Genomic DNA, 24,042 nt, shown 5'->3' on the forward strand with positions numbered 1-24,042 from the left:
AAACTCGGCAAGGAGAGAAACAAAGTGGCGGCGGAGGGCCGGAGGAGGGACCAAGTCTTTCGGACCCTGTGCCAAATCCAGCCGAATGCATGGTCGGCGCACACACCAAGGGGGCAGACGGAGATTGGCCCGGAAAACAGGCGGGAGAGGAAAAAACTCAATCCCACACAGTAGAGCCCGGATGCGAACCGCGATCGTACACCCTGACCGGGGCCGCCTGTCTGGAAGATGGACGATCGAGTGCGGGGAACAGGAGACGGTAGTTGGGATGCCCTGGCAAGCTACAAACGTGGGCAGCATAAGCGGCCAGAAGTCGGTCGCGCCGGATCCGCAATGGAGGAACACCAGCCTCCACAAGTAAGCTGTCAACAGGGCTTGTCCGAAATGCTCCTGTGGCGAGTCGGATCCCGCAGTGATGGATGGGATCCAGCAATTGCAACGCTGATGGCGATGCCGAACCATAAGCCACACACCCATAATCAAGGCGGGACTGGATCAGCGCTTGATACAGCCGGAGAAGGGTGGACCGATCGGCACCCCATCCGGTGTGGCTAAGGCAACGGAGAGCGTTTAAATGCCGCCAGCATGTTTGTTCAAGCTGCCTAATATGAGGCAGCCAAGTCAACCGGGCATCAAATACCAGTCCCAAGAACCGATGCGTCTCTACCACAGCAAGAGGTTCACCGTCAAGGTAAAGGCGTGGCTCAGGGTGAACCGTGCGACGCCGGCAGAAATGCATAACGCAGGTCTTAGCGCCCGAAAACTGGAAGCCGTGCGCTACAGCCCACGACTGCGCCTTGCGGATAGCGCCCTGCAGCTGGCGCTCAGCAACTGCAATGCCAGCGGAGCTGTAGTAGAGGCAGAAGTCGTCTGCATACAACGAAGCTGCGACGGACGATCCCACCGCCTCAGCGAGCCCATTGATCGCAATTAAAAACAGGGAGACACTGAGGACAGACCCCTGTGGGACCCCGTTCTCCTGGACCCGGGAGGAACTATGGGACGCAGCAACTTGCACGCGGAAGGAACAAGACGACAGAAAATTCTGAATAAAAATCGGGAGCGGGCCCCTAAGACCCCATCCATGAAGTGTGGCCAGGATGTGATATCGTCAAGTCGTATCGTACGCCTTCCACATGTCGAAGAAGACGGCAACCAGATGTTGGCGGCGTGCAAAGGCTGTACGGACGGCAGACTCTAGGGAGACCAGATTATCGACGGCAGAGCGGCCTTTACGGAACCCACCCTGAGACGGAGCCAGAAGGCCTTGAGACTCTAGGAGCCAACTCAACCTCCGGCTCACCATACGTTCTAGCAACTTGCAAAGAAAGTTGGTGAGGCTTATGGGGCGGTAGCTGTCCACCTCCAGCGGGTTCTTGCCAGGTTTCAACACGGGGAGGACGATGCTTTCTCGCCATTGAGACGGGAACACACCCTCAACCCACATGCGGTTGAAAACATCTAGGAGGCGTCGCTGGCAAGTCACAGAGAGGTGTTTCAGCATCTGGCTGTGGATGCGGTCTGGCCCAGGAGCCGTATCAGGGCAAGCAGATAGTGCACTCTGGAATTCCCAGTCGCTGAAAGGAGCATTGTAAGACTCCGTGTGGCACGTGTGAAAGGAAAGCCTCCAACATTCCAACCGCTCTTTCTGGGAGCGGAAGGCCAGTGGGTAATTCGTAGATGCGGAACACTGAGCAAAATGCGCTGCTAACCGGTCCGCAATCGTGTCGGAGTCAGTACACACCACTCCATTCAGCGAAAGCCCAGGGACAGAGACAGGCGGCTGATAGCCATGGAGTCGCCTAATCTTAGCCCAAACCTGCGATGCAGAGGTACGGACGGCAATGGTGGAAACATACCGTTCCCAGAACTCCTGCTTCCGTTGGCGAATAAGGCAACGGGCACGGAGCTGTTTAAAAACGATGAGGTTCTCCAAGGACGGGTGCCGCTTATGGCGTTGAAGAGCCCGCCGGCGATCTCTAATCGCCTCTGCGATCTCGGGCGCCCACCAAGGCACAGTCCTCCGCCGAGGGGACCCGGATGAACAGGGAATCGCAGATGCCGCCGCAGAAACGATGCCGGTGGTTGGTTGGTTGGTTGATTGGGGTTGAAGGGACCAAACAGCCAGGTCATCAGTCCCTTGTTACAAAGACGGTCAGTTCCGACAGAGGGACAGCTCAGAAGAGTCAAAAACGATAAAAGGTAAAAGGTAAAAGGCTAAAAAAGTGCAGTTGTGTCGTCAATGATAAAAACACAAGGAGGGAAGTCAGTAAATGGGCAAACTCAAGAGAGGAAATATCCCACCTGTGAAGCAGTACAAGCAAGACCACATGCTATTTAAAAGCGTTCAACCGCCAGAGTGTACAAGGGCGGATTGTAAAAGGGATTAAACAAACCTAAAAGGCGATAAAAACAGTAAAAGGGAAAAAAGAAGGAACATGGCCAGGGAGGGGAGACAGGAATCTCCAAGCACAGCCTACAGTGGGAGACATCCCAACCCTCACCGCCCTGCCCCTACTCCAGAGGGAGATGAAAATCCTTAAAACTGAGAATAAAAACCACTTTCACGGAGGAAACTGAGAACCAGTTCAACCATCCGGGAATCGTCTGCTAATATTAAGGGTAAAGTGCAGGGAAGTCTGTACTTAGTACGCAGAGCTAAAAGAAGGGGGCATTCCACCAAAATGTGGGCCACTGACTGGAAAGCTCCACAACCACAAAGTGGGGGTGGCTCACCACGCAAAAGAAAACCATGGGTCAGCCTGGTATGGCCGATGCGAAGACGACAGAGGGTGGTTGAGTCCTTTCGCGAGAGGCGTAAGGAAGAACGCCATGGGACAGGTGTCACCTTAATCGCACGAAGTTTATTAGACAAGGAGGTAGCCTCCCAGGATGTGGCCCATGATTGCGCAAAGTGGGATTTGAGATGAAGCCGTAAATCCGCCACAGGAGGGGTGACAGGGAATGGGGGGTAAGTGACTGCTCCCCCAGCCAAACGATCAGCAAGCTCATTTCCTTGGATGCCCACATGGCCAGGGACCCAAAGGAAGCTAACAGAACAAGCAGCATGGTGGAGATCAGCGAGATGGTCATGGATGGAGGAGACCAAGGGATGACGGGAGAAACACTGGTCAAGTGCCTGAAGGCCACTCATTGAGTCTGTACATAACAAAACGCGATTGAGCTTGGACTGTTTAATAAAGGCCAGGGCCCGGGAGACCGCCATCAATTCCGCAGTGAACACCCCACATGCATTTGGCAGGAGATGATTTTCCATGCCTACAGAGGAGGTGAAGGCATAGCCCACACGATCAGCAGATTTAGAGCCATCAGTGTAAAAAACAACAGCATCCCGAAACTCAGATAAAATGCGGCGGAAAAAACAACGGAACACCATCGGGGGAACGGAATCTTTCGGACCTCGGCAGAGATCCATCCGAACTCGGGGCCGAGGAACTAACCAAGGAGGTGTGTTGGGGAGGGAACGTGGGATACAGGAAAAGGAAGGAAGCTGAAAGTCACGGCGAAGAGACGCTAGGCGGAGCCCAACCGGTAAACCCGCCCGAGGGCGGGAGTCAGGTGGGCGACTTCCTTGAGCAGGGAACAGGATAGAATAGGAAGGATGAGTGGGAGAGGAACGGACAGCGATTGCATACGAAACCAGAAGCTGGGAGCGCCGAACGGAAAGGGGGGGGATCCCAGCCTCAACCAGGAGACTATCTACAGGGCTAGTCGGGAAGGCACCGATGGCCAAACGGATACCACGATGGTGGACCGGATCCAAGAGGTGCAATGTAGAAGGGGCAGCTGAACCGTAAACTTGACAACCATAGTCCAAGCGAGACAACACTAAGGCCCGATAAAGGTGGAGGAGAGTGGAACGGTCAGCACCCCAAGAGGTGTGGGCAAGGAAGCGAAGGACGTTTAGTTTACGGAAACATCCTATCTTCAGGCGTCTGATATGAGGCAGCCAAGTGAGCTTGTTGTCGAAAAGAAGGCCAAGGAAACGAAACTGTGGGACCACAGGTAATCGTTGTGCATTGAGATAGAGCTCTGGATCGGGGTGGACTGTCACACGGCGACAAAAGTGGACCACTCGCGATTTTAAAGGAGAAAACTGAAATCCGTGTGAGATGGTCCATGCAGAGGCACGCCGTATAGCACCCTGGAGCTGACGCTCTGCAGCGGCCATCGAAGAGGAACTAACCCAAATGCAGAAATCATCCACATACAGAGCAGGAGTGACCAAAGGACCGACGGAGGCCACAAGTCCATCTATAGCAATGAGGAACAGAAGTACACTCAATACGGAACCCTGAGGGATGCCATTCTCCTGGGTTCGCGGAGAACTTAAAACTGTACCAACCCTAACCCTAAACGAACGATGAAACAAGAACTGGCGGATAAAAATCGGGAGTGGGCCCCGAAGACCCCACTCATGAAGTGTAAGGAAGATATGATGGCGCCAAGCCGTATCATAGGCCTTGCGAAGGTCGAAAAATACAGCAACCAAATGGCGGCGCTGGGAAAAGGCCTGCCGAACTGCGGATTCCAAGCGAAGTAAATGATCGATCGGAGACCGTCCCTCTCGGAAGCCACACTGGTAAGGGGACAACAGACGCCGAGATTCGAGGACCCAAGTGAGTCGACGGGCTACCATCCGTTCAAGTAACTTACAAACAACGTTCGTCAGACTAATTGGCCGATAGCTGTCGACGAACAGGGGGTTCTTACCGGGCTTAATAACGGGAACCACGATGCTATCCCTCCATTGAGAAGGGAAGTCACCCTGGAGCCAAATACGGTTAAATACCCGGAGAAGATGTCGCTGTTGTGGAGCACTGAGATGTTGAAGCAGTTGGTTATGAATGAAGTCTGGGCCAGGGGCCGTATCATGAGAAGAGGAGAGTGCGGAAAGAAGTTCCCATTCAGTAAAAGCGTCGTTGTATGATTCTGACTGGCTGGGGGTAAAACATAAGGCGGAAGCTTCGGCCCGCTGTTTCTGGGGAAGGAAAGCAGCCGGATAGGAGGCTGATGCCGACGCTGTTGCAAAATGGGTCGCAAGGTGTTCCGCGAGAATCAACGGGTCCGTGCAAAGGCCATCCGGGAGGTGAAGACCCGGGAGGGTAGACTGCCGACGGCAACCTTGGAGAGAGCGAAGTGTAGCCCATACCCGCGACAGAGGGACAGCAGAACCGAGGGAAGAAACAAAGCGTTCCCAACACATCCGTTTGCTCCGTTTGATTAAGTAACGGGCCCTTGCGCGAAGGCGTTTAAAGGTAATAAGATTGGCAACGGATGGATGCCTCTTAAGGTGTTGCAAAGCTCGACGGCGATCACGGATGGCAACGGCAATGTCCGAACTCCACCAAGGGACCTGCCGGCGGCGAAATGGTCCAGATGAGCGCGGGATAGCAAGGCTAGCAGCGTGAACAATCGCGTCAGACATGTCACGTATGACATCATCAATACCATCCGACAATGAGGGAGAAAAAACGACCTGTGCAGTATACAGAGGCCAATTGGCACGTTGGAAGGACCAACGAGGTGATCTGTCCATGGGGGAGCGGGAAGGGAGCGAGAGAATCAACGGGAAGTGGTCACTATCGCAAAGGTCGTCGTGCGGTGACCATTTTAGGGAAGGGAGGAGGGAGGGTGAAGAGAGAGAAAGATCAATGGCAGAAAAGCTACCATGACCGGCACTGAAATGGGTAGGGGAGCCATCGTTAAGAAGGCACAAGTCGTGGTCGGTAATAAACTGGTCAATGAGATGACCCCGACTAGATGGAAATGCACTGCCCCACAAGGGATGATGTGCATTAAAATCGCCAAGTATAAGGAAGGGAGGAGGAAGTTGCTGAAGGAGGGCACTTAAGGAGGCAGGTGTAGGAGTTCTGTCAGGAGGGAGATACAGATTGCAAATTGTGACTCCAGAGTCCAGGTGGATCCTAACAGCAACTGCTTCCAATGTAGTTTGGAGAGGAATCCACGTGCTGGCAATGTCCGTTCGGACCAACGTGCAAACTCCGCCAGACGCCCGTAGGGGGCCGACCCGATTTCGACAGAAAGCACGGAAGCCACGGAGGGTTGGTGAGTGACCACCAGTAAAATGAGTTTCTTGTAGAACCACACAAGCCGCAGAGTAAAACGAAAGAAGGGATTGCAACTCCGGTAGGTGACGGTAATAGCCATTACAGTTCCATTGGATAGCCAAAGAACGATGAGTCAATTGGGGGGTGAACAGGCTAATGTCAGTCATGCCGGTGGGTCACCACCCGTCACCGACAAGGAGGGGGCGACATCCATGAATAACAGGTCAGAGTTAGGTTGTGAAGATGGGGACGAGACCTCTGGCGATACCAGAGACTCCTTGTCCCGGGACTTGTGCTTCTTCTTTCTTTCTGTTTGGGATCGTGGAGGGCTGTGCAACAAAATGGAGCCAGCCACAGCAAGATCGGGAACAGAAAGAGAGCGGGCGATCTGAGGGCCCGCAGACCGTGGTTCTCGTGGTGGCCGCGTGGCAGCAGACCTTTGGCCTGGAAGGTGCCGGGAAGGGGGATCCCGCGAGGGGCGCCCATGACCGGCAGACGCCGAAGAAGCAGGACACTTCTCCAGCCGGGGAGAGGAAGCGGTGCCCAGGGGGGATGGTGTGGGAACCGCAGGGGGAGGGGGGAGGAAAGGGGTTCGGGACTGGGGTAAGGAATGATGAGGAGGGGGTGAAGATACTGCTGAAGCATAACTAGTTGTCAGGGTCACTGGATGAAGGCGTGTATACTTTTTACGGGCCTCGGTATAGGTGAGACGATCAAGAGTCTTATACTCCTGTATCTTTTTCTCTTTCTGATACACTGGGCAATCCAGTGACCGTGAAGAATGATTTCCACGACAATTTACGCACACAGGAGGGGAAACACAGGAACGTCCCTCATGGAACGGATGTCCACAGTCACCACAGAGGGGGGCCTGCGAACAGCGCGAAGACATGTGGCCAAAACGCAAACACTTGAAACATCGCATAGGTGGTGGGATGTATGGCTTCACGTCACACCGATAGACCATAATCTTGACCTTCTCAGGGAGGGTGTCCCCTTCAAAGGCCAAGATAAAGGCACCAGTGTCAACGCGGTTGTCCTTCGGACCCCTCTGAACCCGCCGAACAAAGTGAACCCCCCGCCGGCTTAGATTGTCCCGAAGTTCCTCATCAGATTGAAGGAGGAGGTCTCTATGGAAAATTACACCTTGCACCATGTTCAAGGACTGGTGTGGGGTAATTGACACAGGAATCGTACCAAGATGGGTAGAGGCACGGAGAGCTGCAGACTGGGTAGCTGAAGCGGTTTTAATCAACAGCGACCCAGACCGCATCTTGCTGATTGAGTCCACCTCGCCAAACTTGTCTTCGATGTGTTCAACAAAAAACATAGGTTTCGTATGAGTAAAAGTATCCCCATCAGTTCTGGCGCAAACCAGATAGCGAGGGAAAGGTTTCGCCCCCAGCCGACGAGCCTGGCCCTCCTCCCAGGGGGTAGCCACGGAAGGGAAGGCGGAAGGGGCAGAGGAAGCAGCACGTGAAGAATCTTTTCCAGTCAAAGAGACGGCCGGAGAACGGCCAGAGTTGTGGACTCTTATGCGTTTCATGAGCATAGTGTCCGCCCTGATACCACCCACTCCGATCAGGGGCTCTCCTCATGGGCGCCACCCAGCCACAGCAAGGGCCGTCTGGCACGGCGGCCATTGCTGGGAGTTCCGATGCTCCAGGACGACAAGCAACCACTCCTAGGCTTACATGAGGAGGTCACAGCTCAGGTATCAGACGTGTGATCCCTGTGTTTTCAGGGGGCTCAACCAAAAGGGTACATAGCGACCCCACCACACGGGCTGGCTACCGTGCTGGCTATGGACCCTAGCGTCAAACAACGACGTAAAGGAAACGATGGAATCAATGATGATGGCACACGCCAGAGACACTAGGTAAGGTGCTCTTCCCCAAATGGCTCACACTACGGAAGAAAATTTAGTGATGGAGGTCAAACCCCAGAGGGGACCAGAGAATACCAAAAGGATGAAGGAATTACAGAACAAGGCCGAATTGCAAGGTCAACAGAACCAGGAGAATAGCAGGGCCAACATAAGGAAGGACACCATAAGTAGGGACACCAAGAGAGGGAGAGGAGAGGTCGGAGGGAAGGATGAAGGACAGGAAAGGAGGGGAAGGGAAAGGAAATGCAGCCCGGAAAAAGAAGGAAGGCTGCAATAGCTCGGGGCCCCGTGCTCGCCACGCACGTACTCACGAAAGGACCGCGAGCCCCCTGGGGGGGATGCCGGTGGTGACCAACTGAACCACCGCATCAATGGTGTCAGGGGAAGGAGGTGCGATAGTGGCGAGAGAGGAGAACAAGCCCCAATCAGCCTTATTCAGAGCCCATCTGGAGGGGCATTTAGAAGAGTGACGCTGTGGTAGTGACAGAAAGATGGGGAAATGGTCACTACCACATAAGTCTTCATGGACACTCCAGTGGATGGATGGTGAAAGTCCGGGGCTGCAGATAGAAAGGTCGATGGCCGAAAATGTGCCATGGACTACGCTGAAATGTGTCGGCTCTCCCGTGTTTAAGAGGCAGAGGTCAAGCTGCGAGAGAAGAGTCTCGACATCTCTACCCCGGCCAGTAATCGCGGCGCTACCCCACAGGGGGTTATGGGCGTTAAAGTCGCCCAGTAACACAAAAGGAGGAGGCAGTTGTGCTATCAATGCAGCCAACACATGACGCGAGACATCACCATCTGGCGGAAGATACAAAATGCAGACAGTAATAGGCTGAGGCGTCCACATCCTTACAGCGACAGCCTCTAAAGGTGTGTGAAGAGGTACACATTCGCTGTAGAAAGAGTTAAGGATGTAGACACAGACTCCACCAGATACCCTCTCATAAGCTGCCCGGTTCTTGTAATAACCCCGATACCCACGTAGGGCAGGGGTCCGCATTGCCGGAAACCAAGTTTCCTGTAGGGCAATGCAGAGGAAAGGGTGACTGCTGATGAGTTGGCGAAGCTCGGCAAGGTGGTGGAAAAAAGCGCTGCAGTTCCACTGGAGTATCGCTTTGTCCATGTCCGAAAAAGGCGTGAAGGGGCCGAGGAGGCAGATCACGCCACTGGGTCACCTGCTGCCACCGATGGAGGACCAGTACAATCTGCTTCCATGGTGTCTGAGGGTCCGGCGAGATCCAGGTCCTCAGCGGATGCCCGGATCTCTACCTTATCCTCAGACGCAGAGCCTGTAGGGAGCAGTGGGGTGGATGCCACCGCGTGGTCCTTGGCCTTAGAGGTCTTCTTCTTCGTCTTGTCTCTCTGGTCCTTGGGTTTCATTGGCTGGGAGGGCTCCAGCGAGTCAGTCTCCGGGACGGAGGAGGAGCGGGAAGCCCTGCGACCAGCCGCTGGTCTGCTTTTCTTCCATTGGCTGACGTCACCCTTCCCAGAGGCGGAAACCTGGGAAGGAAGGGACCCAAGGGACCCTTTCCGTGCTATTCGAGCCGGGGAAGTTTGAGGCTTCCCCAGCTTAGAAGTGGGGACTGATGTCCCCGATGGTTGGGGGGTTGCTGCTCCTGAGGCAGGTAGTGCAGGAGCAGCAGGGAGTGAAGTGCCCCCCACCATCAAGGGGGCAGGTGTAGCATTCCAGCTCTGAGAGGTGGCAGTCTGAGGGAGAGCTAATGGGGCCATAACGGTAGTAGCCGCGGCATAAGAGGCAGCCATTCGAACAGGATGGAGGCGTTCGAACTTCTGCCTGGCCTCAGTGTATGTCAGGTGGTCCAGGGTCTTATACTCCATGATTTTGCGCTCTTTCTGGAAGATCCTGCAGTCCATCGAGCAAGGCGAGTGGTGCTCTCCGCAGTTTACACAGATGGGAGGCAGAGCACATTGAGTATTGGGACGTGATGGGTGTCCACAATCTCGACATGTGAGGCTGGAAGTACAGCGGGAAGACATATGCCCGAACTTCCAGCACTTAAAGCACCGCATCGGGGGAGGGATATATGGCTTGACGTCACAACGATAGACCATCACCTTGACCTTCTCAGGTAAAGTATCACCCGCGAAGGCCAAGACGAAGGCACCGGTGGCAACATGCTTATCCCTTGGACCACGATGTACGCGCCAGACGAAGTGAACACCTCGCCGCTCTAAATTGGCGCGAAGCTCGTCATCGGACTGCAATAGAAGGTCCCGATGGAATATTATGCCCTGGACCATATTAAGACTCTTATGGGGCGTGATTGTAACCGGAACATCCCCCAGCTTGTTACAATCGAGTAACCGGCGGGGCTGGGCGGAGGACGCCGATTTGATCAAAACCGAGCCCGAGCGCATTTTGGGCAAGCCCTCCACCTCCCCGAACTTGTCCTCTAAGTGCTCAACGAAGAACTGAGGCTTCATGGATGTAAAGGATTCACCATCAGCTCTTGTACACACCAGGCGAGTATGGTTTGCTGGCATCCTTAGTCTTTCGTTCCTCCCATGGGGTAGCCAGGGAGGGGAACGATTTGGGGTCATATGTAGTTGCGTTGTATTGAGCCCTGGAACGCTTAGAGACTGCTGGCGGCTGGCCGCCAGCAAGAGATGATGTACCACGCTTCATTGCGGGTCATCCGCCCTAATGCCACCTACTCCGACCAAGGGCCCTCCCCACGGGCGCCACCCAGCCTCAGCAACGACCACCTGGCAGAATGGCCATTGCCGGGAGTCCCAATGCCCCAAGGAGATAGGCATCTACTCCTTGGCATACGTGGGGAGTTAACGGCGCTGGCATCAGCAGAGCGATCCCTGTGTAGTCAGGGGGCTACAACCAACAGGGTACATGGCGGCCCCACCACAACGGACTGGCTACCGTGCTGGATTTCAGGTGATGTAGTCCAATATCGTCATTGGCGCATAAAACGACACAGCATAGCAGACTGCAATAAACTGCACCCAAGAACAAATCCACGCCCAAGAGATGGTAGGTGAGCGGGACTGCTAAGCGATGACGACAAACCTGGCTAGAGATGGTAATGTATGATGGACACATCGCTCCTCGTAAGGCGCCCTTCCCCAATCGGCTCGCTCTTCGGAAAGTTTAGAAGGATGGAGGTCAAACCCGTTAGGGGACCATCTCACAAGACCAAAACGTTTGAGACTCCTCTTAGTCGCCTCTTACGACAGGCAGGAATACCGTGGGCCTATTCTTACCCCCGAACCTACAGGGGGGTAAATCTGCACTGAGCCTTGGCCCAAAATCATTTAAATCACCATCAAATGAAAATGTGTGTGCACTACAAAAAAAGTGCAAATTGTCTGCAGATACAAATGATGCAAACAATCCTTAGCCTAGATGTTCGAAGCCATCCACAACTAAAGAAGAACTCTCAAAGGTCAAGAAAAATCTCTTCCAGAAGTGTGATAATTCTTTGTCAGAAAATGAGCTTCACGTAATTAAATTGTCAGTCTCTGAAAACTGATGAAAGAGTCTGGCCGTTCTGATTATCCTGTTGTTGAAAATTTGCTGTTCAGTAAATGTGAGTATCAAGATTGTTTCCCAAATGACTGTCATGATGAAAGTAGTTTAGGCTAAGAGGACGAAGTAACTTTTCACTATGTTTGTACTATTAAAAAAAGGGAAAGGTAGCTGAAGTAATGTAGCTTCACTCTAAAAGACTCAAAGAAAACTACATTTGTTCTGAAAGAATCCAATATATTCACTGTCCATTCTGTTATGTGATTGGTAAGTTGACTCCACCAGCACTACACATTTCCAGGAAGGATTTTAGTGAAAGAAGTTTAATGTTATTTGACAGTAAAAGTTTTTGAAGTATGTTTTCAATAAAGGATTGATAACACTGAGAAACAACGATTTTGTTAAAAAAGAAAAATTTCACTAATTGTGTATTTTGGTATGCTGATTCTGAACATGAAGTTAGAATCGCTCCATTGGGCTCCAATTACTAACATAATGTTAATATATTTTAGTATTTTAAGCTGAATTGTTTATTACTGCATATTAACTTTTATTTCTTTTATCTGAAGCTAAGTTATTTATTATTGGGTACTAACATTTGTTTCCGTTATTTGCAAGTACCATTAAACTGAAACACTATCTTCCAATTAGATGAATATTTAATGAGAGGCAGACATCAGTGAAACCAAAACCCTATGTTTGACATTCTGTAACCAAAGTTTATAAGTGTGATTAAGAACTTCCCAAATTTTTATTGTTTTGTGATCGTATATAGTTAGTTTGCATACTAACAATGCCCTGTATGTGTGTTAATCACCCAAACAGTTTTTGTTACGTCTGTGGCAAGGTAACTTTTACATCTCAAAAGAGAGAGAACCCCACTGATAAAATCATACAGGGTGTCCAGAAAAGGGCTCCCCGATTTCAAAATTATATCTCTAAAACAAAGATCGATAGAGGAATGCAGTTAACAGTATGTTTATTGTGAAAGCTGTAAGAAGTTTATACAGCAGTTTGAAATAATAGTTACAAAAGCTGCAAACAGATGGTGCTGTAATCACCATACGTAATGCCTAGTATAAATAGTGTTCCGAAGCCCAGAGTGATTAGTTCCATTATTGAAACGTGAAAGGAGGTTAGCATACCGAAGGAAGAGATCAAAACCATGTACTCCATTGAACAACGCGTTTTTCTGGTGCTAGAGTACCACAGGTTACAAGAGAGTCCTACGGCAACAAGGTGAAGTTTTCAAGCATGATTTAATGTTCCAAAAGAACCCAATGCAAAAACCATTCGTACGCTCTTCACAAAATTTCAACGAACAGGCAGCATAACTGATGATCTAGTGGGGCATGTTGGCCGCAAGCAAACCGCAGTTATGCCTGAAAATATCGACACAGTTTCTGGAATTATTCAGCGAAATCCAATGTCATCCGTCCGTAGAATTGCATCTAAGACTGGTTTGAAGCATTACAGCACGTAGAAAATACTGAGAAAGAGCCTACACATGCTTCCATTCAAAATTCAAACGCACCAGGCCAGACTCGTACAAGCTGTGCAACGAAGGGTTGCCTTTGCTAATGAGATGCTCACAATGATTGATAGTGAAGGATTTGATGTTGGTTGCATCTGGTTTACAGATGAAGCACACTTCCACCTGAATGGATATGTGAATAAGCAGAACTGGCAATTTTGGGGCGCCGAAAACCCATATTGGTGTGAAGCTAAACCCCTGTATTCTCCTGAAGTTACTGTGTGGGCTACAGTATGCAGCAGAGGCATTATTGGCCCTTTTTTTATTCGAGAAACTGTCACTGGTGCACATTATGTTGCTATTTTGGAACAATTTGTCGCCACACAGCAAGTGTTGGAGGATCGACCAGGTACTGAATGGTTTAGGCAAGATGGAGCCCGACCACATCAGACCGAACAAGTGTTTCGCTTTCTTGAGGAATACTTTGGGAATCGAGTCATTGCTTTGGAATATCCCAAATTTACTGGTGCAGGCATGGATTGGCCTCCATATTCGCCGGATATGACTCCCTGTGACTTTTTTTTGTGAGGCACAATGAAAGACATGGTCTACCCGAAGCATCCCGCCACACCGGACGAGCTTGAATTAGCAATCTCTGTGGCATGTAAATCCATTTTGGTTGAGACACTACGAAATGTGATGGCGAATTTCATTCTTTGTTTGCGCCATCTCTGTAGTGCCGATGGCGAACATTTTGAAAACACTGATGTGATTGTTTGCAAAGATTGTTTTCATACGATTATTTCACTTATGTATGATGATATGAGCTGTACAGCATATAGCGCCATCTGTTAGCAGCTTTTGTAACTATTATTTCTAACTGCTGTATAAACTTCTTACAGCTTTCACAATAAACATAACTTTTACTGCATTCCTCTATCGATCTTTGTTTTCGAGATATTTAATTTTGAAATTAGGGAGCCCTTTTCTGGACACCCTGTATGAACTTTATTTTGGCTATAAATTAGGCAGACCATGCCTAATCCCAGGTGAAATGTTCCCTTCAAAGGCAAGTGTATAAGCATAAAACATATAATATGGCATCCTCGATGGTGTAAACTGTGTCGTTCCATTTCCTCAAGCCTATTCCTCATCCCATGGGGTGGCCACAGATGGGAACACTACAGAATTTTAACTTTCTGCATTGTAACTGCTAGCTTGCTCTGTTGAAATGGCTAGTTTGGTATGGCCACTTGTTCAGACTAATTTGGTGGGTTCCATTTACAGATCACCCATCTTGAAGCTGCTCACTCTGATCGAATCTTCTCACAGCTTGCGTAGGGAGTTTACAATCTAGAGTTTACATCATGACCTTTCCACATCTGACAGCTTCAGGTGTGCACACGATCTTTATGACCTACGGATTAAGTTAGTGCCATGTAGTGTGTCCTTCCCATGGCAGCCTGCACAACTATAAAATTTAGAAAAAAAGAGGGAAAGGATATAATCCTAAAGTGAGGCAGAAAACAATAAGCCAAAAGTTGTGGTGCTTTAAACCAAAAAGAAGCCCCAGTCATAGTCATGCTGTGAATGGGGAAGCCTGCCTAAGCTGGTACTCCATTTAGCTACCTCATATGACATGGAGGAGTTACTGAGAATCTGCTCTAAGCCCAGTCTTGAAAGTGAGTGTATGCAGGGACAATTAGATATGAAACTTGCAGTATAAAAACACTATTGCAAGGGATCTCTGGACTCTTGTGTTAGCCAAACACAGAGCTAAATCCCCACAGTGGGTTAGGCACCTGTGCATGAGGGGCAGGAAAGGGACAGAGGGGAAGAGAGGGATTGATACAAAAAATATACCTGAATTTGGATCACAAGATCATAGAACACCACCGATTAACAGTAGTAACAGATGTTACTGAGAATATCTTTTCTGTGAAACCACGCAAATTTAAACGAGACTGCTCAAGGCAGTACCACAACATACTTGTATGAAGCTTGGCAAAGCGTGCCAGATCAAACAATCCATACAAAAATATAGTCGACTACATGTGGCAACACATACATCTGGCAAGATAACAGTCCAATCCAACATTTTAGAACCTGCCCTCTTTTTTTTCTTTTTTTTTTTTAATACAGGAAGAACACACTGAAAGAAAAGCTTTCAAAATTTTAGCAGTACTTTTCAAAAAAATATTGAAAATTGTCAAACTCTTAGCACATCAGACAACTGGGGGAACGTGCACCCCTAGCATATCCATATCAAACAGCACAGGCACAATTTAGCCGGCACATATCCTTCGTTGATGGCACAAACATGAACTGATAACATGACACAACTTTATCTTAATTTATAAAGAGGATTTCAGTTTCCGTTGATGGTTTCTCTGACAACTGGTCACTGTTTATTTGCTTGAATTAGATATTCACTTAATACCCATAATAATAAATAGTTGCCTTTGCAGTATAGCTAAGCGTTAACTGTGGAGATAAAATTGAATTAATTTTCTTCATAAATGTTTGCTGAAAGCGTATGTCTGTGCAGGCTCCACAGTGATGTCTAACACAATGCTTTCAACCTTGCATAGATGAAATATGAAAAATTCATGTAATTATCCTGAAGACCCACATGTATTATTTATCAGCTAATTTCACAGGTTCATTTGAATGAGGTCACCATTTCATAAGACATTGTGGAAAGATTAGCAGAAACAGGAAAAAACTCAATTCCAATGATCTGTGGTTCAAATGGTGATTGTACATAAGGTACACAACATAAAATACAGTAGCTTCCTAGCCCAAGGAAAATATGTAGATCCAAAAATAATAGTATTCACTGACACAAAAGAGACTACATTTTTTCAGTAAATGAAGGAGGGAGGAAACAGAAACCTAAGCAGTGTGGAAAGCCTATTTTGTTTCTTAAAATCTGAACATGAATTGTATGAAGGGAAGATACATTTTACAGTAAGTACAAAAGTGCCAAAACAAAGCTAACAGAAGCATGAACAAAAAACTATTTGAAAGATTAATAATTTCTCATGAGCGTCAATGAACATGTACCGAGTCAGATCTACGAGACTGGGCACTCTGAATTGCAAGTGAGATGAACACTACTGATTTCCAAGCTTCTTTGACCTGGCTAAACAGTTTCAGAACATTAGATGAAAAGAAGGTTGCAAAATTACGTAGTTTACCTCAAGTAACAGGTAATACTATAGAGAAATACTTAGCCGACATGAGGACGAAGCTTCTTGTTAGCCCCTAAAATGTCTTGCATAAAGACAAGTCAGGTTTCATATAAGCAGTATGAGCAAACTGCAATTTTTCATTTTAAAGAAAGAAAGTTATCTGTGAGGATATGAGTGCTACGATACATTCATATATGACAATGCCAATGATAAGTAGAAGTGGATTAGCATTTCCACAGTTTCACATCAGTCTTCAGTAACCTCGAGGCAAATTAGGACCAAAATTTAAAAAAGAGCCTATTACCTGCAAAGATTTTACAATTGACTTTGGAAAGTCTGGGAAAAGGGGAGAAGAATTTTCATTGTCTTCTTACCATTTGCAGAAAATAATTGTTTTTGTTGGATTTTTGGTCTGGACATAGCAACACCTCTGTCTTTAGGATGATGATGGTAAGATTTAATATAGTTAGGATTCCACCAGGAACTAATAGTGTTACTAAACCTCTATTATAAAATATTTCAAACATTTAAAGCAATTTTTAAAAAATTGTCTGACAATATAATTTCTGATAGCTCTTTGTCGTTTCTGATTTATCAGCAGAACAGTATTGGTAAAGTTCAGTCATTTTCACATTGTCAGTTTGCATCACCACATTTTACAAATTTGAGCAAGTATTCATGGTACATATAACAATGGCCACAAACATTTCTTTCCCCATTCCAGTTCCGTCTAAATAAAATTAACAATTACTGTGAAGTGCCTGAATGCATAAATTTTTCTTTTATCAGATATGCCTAGTGTAAGGAAAACATTTGTTTTCGTCATCCAATAGGTACCTTGCATTTTTGAAATGACTTCAAGGAATAAACAAGGAACTATTTCATTGTTAATACAATAAAAAAAATTATAACAACCGACATGAATTATTGTATTTCATGTCAACAAATTAGTCTCTATTGAGAAGTCATTTGTAATACAACATCATTCATTGCCTTTATTTTTTTCCTGTGGCAGACACTTTTATAACAATTACATCTGCAACAGTTCAGTTGCCAATATGAACTGCAACCAGCTCAAAAAAATTAATGATTTGAGACATTTTTGGTATGGTTTAAGCGATTAAAATACACTTGTGTGTAATCTGGACTTACACAGTGCTACGTTCTCTTGCTGCAGATGTGTCTGCTAACTAAATGACTTGCTTGCTAGGCTGTAAGTTTCGCAAATCACTGTTATTAGCGGTTCTTTGTGCAACAAAAATGAGTAACTTTACCTTTTTTTATCTAAATCTACATCCATGCTCTGCAAACCACTGCGAAGTGCATGGCACAGGGATCTTACTGCACCAGTTATTAGTGTTTCTTACTATTCCATTCACATGTGGAGTGCAGTGCAGGAAGAATGATTGTTTGAATGCCTCTGTATGTGCCATAATAATTCTAATCTTGTCCTCATGATGCCCATGTGAGCTATGTGTAGGGGATTGTAGCATATTTCTAGTCATCATTTGAAACCAATCTTTTAACTTTGTTACCAGACTTTCTCTGGGTAGTTTACGTCCACCTACCAGCTCAGTTTCTACAGCATCACTGTAACACTTTCCCCACACGTGACCACTCGTGCTGCCCTTCTCCGCAATAGTTCATTATCTCCTGTTAGTTCTATTTGGTATGGGTCCCACACACATCAGCAATATTGTAGAATGGGGTATATGAGTGATTTGTAAGCAATCTACTATGTAGACTGATTGCAGTTCCTCAGTATTCTACCAACACACAAGTCTACCATCTACTTTACAGCCTTTGTGATCATTCCATTTCATATCCCTACGAAGTGTTATGCCCAGGGATTTGTATGAGTTGGCCAATTCTAACTAACTGATATTAGTCATAGGATACTATATTTTACATTTCTTAACATTTAAAGCAAGTTGCCAATTGTTGCACCACTTTGAAATCTTATCAAGATCTGACTGAATATTTATGCAGGTTCTTTCAGACAGTACTTCATTTACATCATCTGCAAAAAGTCTGAGGTTACCATTAATACTGTCCATAAGGTAATTAATATACAACATAGACAGCAATGGTCACAACACACTTCTCTGAGGCACACCCAAAATTACTTCTGCATCTGACTGAGCCCATCCAAGATAATATGCTGTGTCCCCTCTAACAAAAAGTCCTCGATCCAGTCACAAATTACACTTGATACCCCATATGATGAAACATTTGACAATAAATGTAAGTGCAGTACTGAGTCAAATGCTTTTCAGAAATCATGAAATAATCCATCTATCTGCCTTGCTCCAAAGCTTTCTGTATGCCATGTGAGAAAAGTGTGCTTTAGCAGCTAAAATTTTGAAAGAGCATTTCTTTCACGGTATTCTCCCTGTGTGAAAAAAATTTCAGAGTAGATTTTGACATGTCGGATTTGACCATTCCATTGTGAGCTTACTGTTAACATATAAAAACAGGTGATACACAAAAGTTTAATCCAAAGAATCACTGTCACATATGAAGTGAAAACTTTCATCACTAGGAATCACACAAAGTAAACAAATCATAAAAGAATCCTGATCACTAGGTGTGTTAAGAGGATGTAAATATAATGCTAAAAGAAATATCTAACATAATATTGATAAGCAACTCAGATGCAGAAATTATATCAGTGCAAGGTAGATCAAATCTTGCATATATGGTTTAATTTTGCCAATGTCTAAATTCTGAAACTATAGAGCCAATAAATATCCACAGTGATTACAGGTTTTATTGACACTTTTCAAATGGACACAGCAGAAATTACATATGTTTCAGTTTAAAGAAAACAGCATTTGACGAAAACACTAAACTATGGCAGTCAATCCTATAGCTGGTATGTCTTTCCCTTTTTCCAAGCCTATAATTATCAGTAAGAGGACTTAAAGAGCCTAATGGGGAATATAGACCATAATGTAACAGTCCTTAACATTAATTAATGCCAAAGATGCTGTTTTTAGTGTCACAAAACTGTTGGACAGACTACAGCCCAAACTGCGAACCTATAAGTTCAGTTTTCGTTTTTTTTTTTTTTTTTTTTTTTTTTTTTTTGGTTACCAACTGGCAGCGCACTGGTTTTCAGATCCGAAATTCAAATCCAGCACAATTTTAAACTGTTTAAACACTCAAAAATGTTTTGAACTTGTTTCTCGCACTTAAACAATTCATTGTACTTACAAAAACAGTTTACATTGTACGAATAATATTTATTCGTGATGAGTGTAAACCTGATATAGTGCAGGAGTGGTGTAGATACCTATAACTTAAAAACTAATGCATGGAGAAGTCCGAAGGAGGTCTTTACTCAGCAGTGCATGTCAATTTTTTATTATATTTGACCCTTGAATAATAGATTGTGTATTACTTGTAGCCATCTGACTTTCACCAAATACCACATTTATGGAGATTCTCGTAAGTGCTTTACTGAACATTAGCTTTCAAGTGTGTGTCTGTAATACCATTACAACCACAAACAATATCTCAGATTAAAACTGTGAGAGTTTTCCAGGTTAGCTGATGTTCCCACTTAATGATCTCTATGTAGTAGTGGTTACCTAAAATGTTTCATTAGGCTGCAATATTTTTCCTGGAGGACTTATTGGTATTATACAACTAGGCCTATATATAAAATTATGAAGCAAATCATGGTTTATTTTTATATGGAAATAATGGGCCAAGCCCTACTTTTATTCAAAACTTTGATCTTCAAGATTAAATAAAGGAAATGTTGACTGCCAGGAGCTTCTATAGCATTGATGACTGTATGAATCATCACCTAGCTAAGTGTAATTGAGAAAAACAGCTGCTCCCATAAAACTCCACAGTCTTACTTCTGAGATTATAAATAGCTCTGTAAAATGCTGACCAACAAAAGGACACAATTTTTTGTTTTCTTGAGTTATTCTGTATCAACACTAACAATATCCTGTTTACTAAGGTGCTAGATAAATAATCACAGAAAAGAATCAAATCAGTGGCAGTCTCCATCCAGAATATAAGCCCACAGATTAATCCATACACACTGACAAAAATATAAAAATCTTATATAACATAAAACATAGTATATCTGATTCTACCAATGAAGATTTTTACAAAATGCACTACCACTGGTCTGACCACAAACACTTAACAAGGTTGGCTTTAAGATTACGATTACTTACTAGAAAAAAACATTTTAGATGGAAACCTAATGAAATGAGTCAAATGTCTATGTCATCTGCTTGGTTGAGGGATTTTGGGGTGGGCAGGGGGACAGTGGGCGCAGTCAAATTGAAGCAATGGTGGACATCCCCTTACATTTTTCGTAAGTAATTTATGTGTGGTGTATGAACACAATATGCATCAAAATACTCATCTAAGACTTATCTGCTATTTAATGTATGTTGCCTGAATTTATATAGCAGTTTCTGCTTTTGTGACGAAAAGCATGTCAAGTATGGCAAAGCACATTCAAATATGACACAAATGTAAGTATTAGACTACTATACAGACCAATCTGCTAGCACAACCTCTTACATTCACTGGCTTTGCCAACCAAATTATCACTTTCCAACATAACCTAGACCTCAGGCTAAGCTGCAAATCAGTCTTCAGTCTGCCCCATAAACAAGATTTCAGAGTGGAGGGCAGGAATAGCAATATCACACTCTAGACTAAAAGGATTAAAGATATGAAAAATTAATTTTCATTAGACAAGTTTATGCGAATAATGACTATAAGTTGTTCATTCTGACTAGAAATATTTTGAGGATAATGCATTCTAAATGTTCAATAAAAATAAGGTGCATGTGCTCTACCTACAGGTGGAACATTCAAACATGATGCAAGTCATGTAGTAATCTACACAGAAAAATAAGTCAGGGTGAATTAAATTCGAATTTTTATCAATTAATTCTGGTTATTCTGAAGGTGGAAATTTTTAAAGTGCATGCAAACTTACTCACTATTTCCTTGTGTTTTCTTCACTTGACTTTTCATGTTTGCTATGGAATTGTCAATATGAACTAGAAAGTCATTGATGCTTCTCTCTTCTGAGTGAGTGCTGTCTGGAGAGCCTGGTGACCTTGCAGGATTAACATCAGTTGATGACTGGCTTGCTGATAAAGCCTTGTCTGCAGGTACTGGTATAAGCAAATATTCACGAAGAAAGAGACTGTCTGTTGCCCATAATCGGTTAAGTCGGCGAATCTGCTCCATCTGTGTCGAATATTAATTTTCATTATTGACTGAAATATTTCAGTGATATAGCTACTTAAATTAGATTTGACCCACATTAGAAAATACTTGACTCATAGCATTTTTTCTCACAATGAGCAGGATGAAACAAAGGTAATCAAAGAATACAACATTTCTGAAGCAACTCTTTATAATTTTGATTGGTCAGAATTCGATGTCTACATGGAATTATGTGAAATTCAAGCTAGAGGTATTCATTATGCTTGTATTACCTTCTAATATTAATTTAGCATTCCAATAAATGATACATTGAAATTTAGAACACACATCTACATCCAGTGCTAAGGAAGGTATCTTCAAGCAACAGGTTCCTCCTTGGTAATGCAGAATTTCACTGACCATAGTCCTATACGATACAACTACATGTCTTAGATACAAACCGAAAACTTATGTGTGTAACTAATATTGTTATGTTGTAGTTAGCTCCCGCAATCGGTAGGCTGAATATGATAACACAGCTGCTGTATGCAGTCAGCAGATATTTCTACGGCTGTGAGACACACTGTTACAACTATTTTCATTGATATGTCATACTTACAGTTACACCGTATTTCAAAGCAATTCCTTGCAGAGTATCGCCTTCCACTATTATGTGTTTGATACAGTTATCTTGCCGGCTAACATGATTACAAAAGCTGCCATACTTTTTAGGTTGTTTCGCAGATTCTCTGATCGACTGTTTTTCGTCTGTCGTGCTACTTGCCATGTTATATTAAAAGTCAACTACTCCTATTAAGCAAAACACTCGCTACCTTGCTCTCCATGCTTCTTGTGTGTGTCTTATGTTTGCCGCTAGTGCTATCTATCTGAACCACCGGTAAGCTTTCTAGCAATCGCCAATCGTTAAAATTAGGCAAATGATATACACATATATTGACTATGGACAGTATAAAAATAATGGCAAACCTACATTATCTTCGTAGATTACTAAAACGAAACTAGAGTAGCCCATCCACTGTTAAATGTCGTAACACAAATGCGATTGTAGTACACCTTATATCTATGCCGAATGACCGCGGGCTTCAAATACACAAACAGAGTAGTCTCATGTACATAAAACGATAACCGTGCGAAACAATAAAGAATTGGCAAGAGTAAAATTAGCACTTACACGGGAGGTCAAACGTAATATTTTCAAGGAGTCCATTGTGCGTGGAACTTTTATGGAGCTTTTTTTGGCCTGTATGTAATTTATTACAATAACAATGTCAATTTCTCCGTTCAGCTGTAGCTTATAATTTATTGATCAAAATGTGTGGTGAAATTAACTCTTAGCTACTACGGATGTTGACAGGAACACAACTACTATTGAGGAGTCTCTCAGACCGGCTTTTTATTTCTTAGTCATAAAACCACTGTTTTGGTGAATATATATTTTCATGTCATTCTGTTATTCGATACACTTCCGGGAAGCAAACTTGATGGAAATTTGCATTTTTTACACAACGCAGAATTTAAAACACTTTGAAAATTAAAACATAGCAAAATTTGCAGTTTGTTTTTATTATTTCCGTACTACTAAAATAACAGCACATAGTTACCTCTCTGATTACTCACACATTATCACCAGGGAGATATTACAGATTCGCAACATAACTGTATGGAAAAACACATTTCAGTTACAACAAATTGTATTTGGAATCAACGTTGAGTTTACTATTCGTCGTTTCAGCCTTAGAGCGATTATTCCACCCCATAATTCTATCAAGGAAGAAATTTCGCCAAATTTTTATTTTAAAAATCAAGAAGAGCGTAATTACTCTATTATTCTTCTGAGGCCCTGAATAAAATAGTAATTGCTTTCAGTCTGTATGTATTTCACACAGACCCTCCTACATTTCTCCAAACAAATCGGAACACCACGCTGTTGACACAGATAAGTCGTTTTCCATTTCAAACGAGAACAACAAAAGGATGACGTTTTTCGTTGTTCAGAAAATTGTTTCTTTATTGAAGCTCATATCTGCAAAACAGTAAATTTTCTCCGAGACTTTCAGATATCTGTTGCAATCCAGGCAGCTGCAAGACAATGTTGACTTTGCTGTTCTTACTTTATTTAGCGGCTTCTGTTTTCTCCACCGAAAACATCTTAATGTTCTTACTGAAGAAGTTCGCTTTTCATTGTTATCGCTTGTCACATCCTCATAACTTTCGGCTTCCTTCTCCGAATTAGTATTGTGATAATTAATTACTCGAATTCAGGGCCATTATTACTGTCATCACAGTCTTCATCTGAGAATTCCCTGAGGCGTTCTTGAACACTCACATCCGTCTCGCATAGAAAACGTTTTTGTTGAAAGTTTCTGTTTCTCCGTGGTGATGAAAGCTACACCATCTATGCAACGTTTTCTGTTAGCAACGTTTTCTGCTGTTAACAGAAAACATTGAATAGATGGTCCAGCTTTCCTCACCAGGAAGAAACGGTAACTTTCAACAAAAACACTACACGCAAACACTACGGTACGTCCGTGAGACCTCTCAAGGCCCAAAAGTAAGAAACAAATTGCAACAAAAGTGCCAGATTTCTGGCATGTGGAGCTTGCCATCCAGCAGGAAGCCACACACAGAGTCCTGTTCACCTAACAGGTGTGTGTGAAATTTCACCACTAAAGACT

The 24,042-nt window shown here is 44.9% G+C and overlaps 1 protein-coding gene across 3 annotated transcripts in view; it reads right to left on the bottom strand.

Moving 5' to 3' along the window:
• LOC126278262 (lysM and putative peptidoglycan-binding domain-containing protein 2) overlaps nt 1–22,456 on the bottom strand; it is a 40,903-nt gene extending 18,447 nt beyond the window's left edge. The window contains exons 1-2 of one of the 3 annotated variants that reach the window (XM_049978265.1): nt 21,966–22,289; nt 21,132–21,388 (exon numbers count right to left, since the gene is read on the bottom strand). In XM_049978265.1, coding sequence (XP_049834222.1) covers nt 21,132–21,388; nt 21,966–22,133 — 425 coding nt within the window. In that variant the 5' untranslated portion in view covers nt 22,134–22,289. Of the gene's footprint in view, nt 1–21,131; nt 21,389–21,965 lie in introns of all 3 variants that reach the window. The other 2 variants (XM_049978264.1, XM_049978263.1) reach the window with 2 other exon arrangements.
• Between the last annotated feature and the right edge of the window lie 1,586 nt (nt 22,457–24,042).

The sequence above is a fragment of the Schistocerca gregaria genome, chromosome 6, assembly GCF_023897955.1.
Source record: "Schistocerca gregaria isolate iqSchGreg1 chromosome 6, iqSchGreg1.2, whole genome shotgun sequence".
Taxonomy (NCBI): domain Eukaryota; kingdom Metazoa; phylum Arthropoda; class Insecta; order Orthoptera; family Acrididae; genus Schistocerca; species Schistocerca gregaria.